Raw genomic sequence first — 5,914 nt, 5'->3', positions numbered from 1 at the left:
AAGAATTGCTACCTATGTTATTGTCAGTCTTGTGCTACTGTATATTTTTCTACTTTAGAAGGACTAATGGATTGAAAGAATCTCCACAATTTCTCCAAAAAAATATGGGTAAGAGAGAAATTATTTGTACAATATTAATTATTCTTTACATAGAAAAATTTAAATATTGTTTAATTTATAAATATTTTAGATTGGGTTTAAAACATGTCAAAATAGCCAGGTGGAAATGGGAAAAACTAGTGAATTAATTATGTATTTTATTTTTGTGCTAAAATTTAGACATGCAAAATCTGTAAGACAAAATTGTTCCCTTTAATGTGTTTTATTACTTTGTTAACCTACCTATAATAATTTTATAAGGTAAATTTTAGTATATATATACATATATATATATATATATATATATATATATTAGGAAATATGTACAAAAAGTCTCTCCACTATGTTTTACATCATTTATGAATAAATAAGTACCCACAAATAAATTGAATTTGAGAGTTTTCAATTATTTAGTGATTAGGTTTGCAAGAAAGAAGGAAGGCTATTTCATATAAAAACCTACTTAACAATTGGAATTATTGACATTCATTATTATTTATATTGTCTCTATTCAGGATCTAGTTTTGTCTCAGTTTTATTCTGCTAACACACACACACACACACATCAAACAAACAAAATCCCCCACAACTGGTGGAGTGAAAAGTGTTCTCAAATAAAATAAACAGAATTTCTAGAGAAGATCACTTCTAGTCACTGTAATAACAAAAAGAAAGCAATTTTTAAATATGGAAAGAACTTTGGAGCAGTGCCAATATATTTGTGAACAATACAAAGTTTATAAAATAAAATTTAAAATTCAAATCTTTTTTTCACATACAAATTCCTTAGGAAAACAAACTTTTAGTTTTTTTAAAAAACAAAAACATAATCCTCAGGACTGGCAACTTTTAAGGAACTCCAGAGTTAAGAGAAACATTCACCCCAAACCTCTGAGTCTTTCCTTTTATTTCCCTTCAGCCTTTCTCATATACTACCATATTTTGTCATGTACCTATATAATGCCCTCCCATGTATAATGTGCATCCTTATTTTTCCCTCACACATTTGGGGTAAAAGTGTACATTATGTATGGCAAAATACGGTACTTCCCTGTCTTCTTTGGCTTATCTTTCCTATACTTACCCATCTATGTCTGTTATTTTTCCAGTTGTTACTCACCTCCCTGTCTGCTTTTCACCAGTTCATTTTACTGTCCACGTTTCCTGTTCCCTTTTTCCTCTCCATGCCATCCTATATTCTCTTCTCATTTGAAAACTTTTATTGAAATATTCTAGAAGAAAAAAGAAAACCTACATGCGTCTAGGAGAAATAGAAAACTGCCAACTGTTCTCCACCTTTCTGGGAGTGTTCTGTATGATTCCACCCACTTGATTCCCGTTCACTACTTATTTTCTGGCCTCAACTCCATCATATGATGGAAATTGCTCTCACTAAAGCCACTAAAAATCTCTTGATTTTCACACTCAGTGAAATCTGATAACTTCTTGTCCTACTAGAGCATTTATTTTGGCATTTGACATGAACTTCCCTTCGTTCTTCCTGAATATCTTTTCTCTTAAAACTCAGCTGTCCAGTTTCCCTTCTGCTTCTTTCAGCACTCTGCTCAGTACCCTTTTCTCCTCTCCCAAGTCTTTCTTTGGTGTGAGCCAGGTAATAGGAAATTAGTTAATTGAATGTAAATTAGCTTTAACAGAAGTGCAAGAGAGATTGGAGGTATCAGGTGGGGGAAAAAAAAGCAGGAACAAAAGAAAGCAACAATCCAATCAACAGCCAAAATCAAGTCCCTACACTAGCTCAATGAGACCTGGGGTCACTTGTGCTGAATTTGGAATGCCAGCTCACACTGACACTGCCATTATTGTAGATGCAGGATACATTTATTGGAGTCTTCATACTGCTGCCTTTGCAACCAATATTCTTTTTTTCCCCTAAACCTTTTTCTCCTTCTCTCCATAATCTAAATGCAGATTGGGTGGGCTTGATATGCCAAATCTATTGTGTTTCCCCGAAGGTAAGAACTAGCCAGACAATCATCTCTAATGCGTCATTTGGAGCAAAAATTAATATAAGACCCAGTCTTATTTTAATATAATATAAGACTTGGTATAATATAATATAATATAATATAATATAATATAATATAATATAATATGAGGTATAATATAATATAATATAATATAATATAATATAATATACCAGGTATAATATAATATAATATAATATAATATAATATAATATAATATAACATAATATAATATAATATACTATGACTGGGTCTTATATTAATTTTTGCTCCAAAAGATTAGAGCTGATGCTCTGGCTAGGTCTTATCTTCGGGGAAACACAGTAATATATGCTGTGTATCCACTTTATAACCTCTAATAATATAATGTCTTCAAGTGTCTTTCCAGGCACTTCTTCTCGTTACTTTATACACACTCTTCAATGGATAGGTCATCACTAAATATGCCTCAGGCATCTCCGATGACTCTTAAGACTATTTATATTAAGTTCTAGTAGACTCACGCTACTACCATAAGTACATCTCAAAGGATGCTCTCTCCACAAACTAGCCACTTCATGCATTTGAGTTCTTCATCTCAGTTGTTTATGACCATCTGCTCAGTTAACATGTGACTCCCCTCTCCTTTACTGACCATCCTCTTCATATCTAATATATCAGCGAATCCTAGTGACTCTACGTTCTGAATTCTTTTGCATGTATCTCTCATTCTTCCTCATCATTCCCAATGTAATGTCACCCCTTGACTACACACTTGACATGAACTTGGAAACCGTTTTTAAAACGCAGATCTTAGACCTTATTCTTGACCACTGAATCGATTTCTACAGTAATGTCCCACAATCTACACTTGGCACAATTTCCCAGACAATTCTCACGTGTAATCTGAGTATCATTTTCCTGACTAGTATTACTGACTCTGATTCCCCCACCACCAGAGCCTATTTTTCACACTACCACATATTTACTTTTTATAGTATCTCACAGTACCATTCCACATCTCTTAATTTTTGGTGCCTGCTTATTGCTTGAGGAATAAAGATTAAGGTCCTTGTTACATGGCATGCAATTCATTTTATTACCCAGGCCCTTCAAAATTCTCTTCCCTTAATCCTACAGCTGTGTTTCATACACAAAAGTTCCCTATCACACTCAGTAGTATCCCCATAAATATATCACACATTTAGAATGTCTTTCTTTTTTTTCTAAATCTGCTCATTGCTGTACATTTTTAAACTGAAATCATTGCATTTTCTTCCCTTTGTGCAAATGCCCCAAAATCTATTCCATCTATTACAGAGGTAATAAAATTAAGGGGGAATTCTGATGTGCATGGTTTTATTTCAACCCTCATTCCACCCACACACACACCCATATTTTATTATTATAAATTGTTAGTGATATATTTTCATTTACTCCATTTCATTTCAGGCAACACAAAGTGAGGACATGGGAAAGGAAAATGCAACACTGCTGACAGAGTTTATTCTCACAGGACTTATATATCGACCAGAGTGGCAAATCCCCCTGTTCCTGATGTTCTTGGTGATATACCTCATCACCATTGTGGGAAACCTTGGTCTAATTGCTATCATATGGAATGACCCTCAACTTCATATCCCCATGTACTTATTCCTTGGGAGTTTGGCCTTTGTGGATGCTTGGATGTCATCCACAGTGGCTTCTAAGATGCTGGTCAGCTTCTTCGAAAAGACCAAAATTATATATCTCTCTCAATGCATGACACAATTTTTTTCCTTTGGTTTCAGTGGAACCACAGAATGTTTTCTGCTGGCAACAATGGCATATGACCGCTATGTGGCTATATGCAAACCATTATTTTATCCAGTGATTATGACCAATAGATTATGCATCCAGCTGCTACTCTCATCATTTGTAGGTGGTATTCTTCATGCTTTCATTCATATAGGATTTTTATTCAGATTAACCTTCTGTAATTCTAATATAATACATCACTTTTACTGTGACATCCTGCCATTGTTTAAGATTTCCTGTACTGACCCTTCAATTAATGTTCTGATGGTTTTTATTTTCTCTGGATCAATATAGGTGTTCACAATTGTGACTGTTCTTGTCTCTTATGCACTTGTTCTCTTTACAGTCTTAAAAAAGAAATCTCTACAGAGCATAAGGAAAGCCTTCTCCACCTGTGGAGCTCATCTCTTATCTGTGTCTTTATACTATGGCTCTCTTCTCTTCATGTACATACGTCCTGGATCTGCACAAGCAAGTGACCAAAATATGATGGGTTCTCTCTTTTACGCTGTCATCATTCCTTTGTTAAATCCAATTATCTACAGCCTGAGAAATAAGAAAGTTACAGATTCACTGGCAAAAATGTTGAGGAGAAATGTTTAGATATTATACTAATATATGTTCTCTTTTTATTAAAACAGTCAAAGTATTGTGCAGATTAGATAAAGCTCTGATTTTGTTCGTGTTCCAAGATTTTTGCAGTTATAATTGCTCTAGCATTGTAATGACTTAAAGTGGAAGTACCTAATAAACTCCTTAATATATGTGCCTATATTATTCAAAAACAAAGAAAAATTTTAGACTAAATAAATTTAGTCATAATAAAATAATTAAAGAGGAAAACAAAGTATTTTAGATGCTTATATGTTCTCATTGTGGCTTCATAAATGCATTAAGCAATAAAAGAGTGTGGTTTCTCTGAACAGGACTTATTTTGATATCTTTGATAGTAATACAGCTATGCAGCCTAAAGACTCATATCACATTTAATCCAGTGGAGGCAAGTTTATGTTTGAGTGAACAGAGGCAAATCCCAGAAATTCTCCTAATCATTAAATGGTCTTTCATTCCAATGTATTTGGGACATGGCGAATTTCATTTCTTGTAGGGATTCAACTCATATATCACACAGAGAAATAAACAATAATGGGAATCAATGAAGGAAAAAATGAGAATAGAGTTAAGGCAGTGAAGGTGGGGCCAAATGATAAGAGGACGCTCTTAGCCTGGTGAGCTTCCGTAAGTAACAAGAAGAGGGGAGTTGTCTCTCACTATCTATGAGTATGATGCCGGGAAAGGCCCTTCCCAGCTGTTTGCACTTTGTAGGATAACATGAAATGCTTTACTAATTCAGAAAGTTAAGAGATGAGATTGAAGAATTTAATTGGAATGGGCATACAGCAGATAAAGTGGTAGAATAGGAAGGAAATTGTTTCAATCTTCCTAGAATTAAGAAAGAGGAAATTAATAAGATAAAGCAATAAATAATACAGTAATATATAAAGATTATTGGAAAATATTGTTGAAAGTGACAGGCTTCAAATGCATGTTACCAAAGTTCGAATAATATTAAGATGATATAATGTCATAGTGCCTAGTGAGTATCGGGGAAAGACATAAAATTAGCAATATTGTGGATGGTTTGTGCCCCCAAAGTCCTTAAATGTTAGTTTTTGTCACACTGCATAGTCTGAGTATAATGAGTGATCTGTGTTCATGTCCACACCTGCCCTTCCTCTCTCACCAGTGATTCCATACACGTCCCTACTGATACCACTGTGGCCCTCAGCCTCATAACTAACAGCCTCTCTGATTTGCAAAACTCTAGCTCCTTATCTCTTACATCTTGCTGGTACTCTCTTACTGCCCAAACATTGCTGTCAGATTATTCTTCACAAATAGAACTCTATTTAAACCATATCCCTCTTTGACAACTTTTAATGGATCGCCGTTGCTAACAGATGATATGCATATATGGTATATGCATCTAGATCTGTGTATACCATGTTTCCCCGAAAATAAGACCTAGACAGACAATCAACTCCAATGCGTCT

At 34.3% G+C, this 5,914-nt stretch overlaps 1 protein-coding gene across 1 annotated transcript; it reads left to right on the top strand.

The window, feature by feature from the left end:
- Positions 1-3,494: 3,494 nt before the first annotated feature.
- LOC109460775 (olfactory receptor 5H2) lies at positions 3,495-4,463 on the top strand. The gene is given in 1 exon segment (XM_019756487.2): positions 3,495-4,463. A coding segment is annotated over 1 exon segment (930 nt). The 5' UTR covers positions 3,495-3,533.
- The last annotated feature ends 1,451 nt before the right edge of the window (positions 4,464-5,914 follow it).

Source organism: Rhinolophus sinicus, linkage group LG01 (assembly GCF_036562045.2).
Source record: "Rhinolophus sinicus isolate RSC01 linkage group LG01, ASM3656204v1, whole genome shotgun sequence".
In the NCBI taxonomy this organism is placed as follows: Eukaryota; Metazoa; Chordata; class Mammalia; order Chiroptera; family Rhinolophidae; genus Rhinolophus; species Rhinolophus sinicus.
Note: the sequence above shows the minus strand (reverse complement) of the source record. Positions and strands in the feature narration are given on the sequence as shown.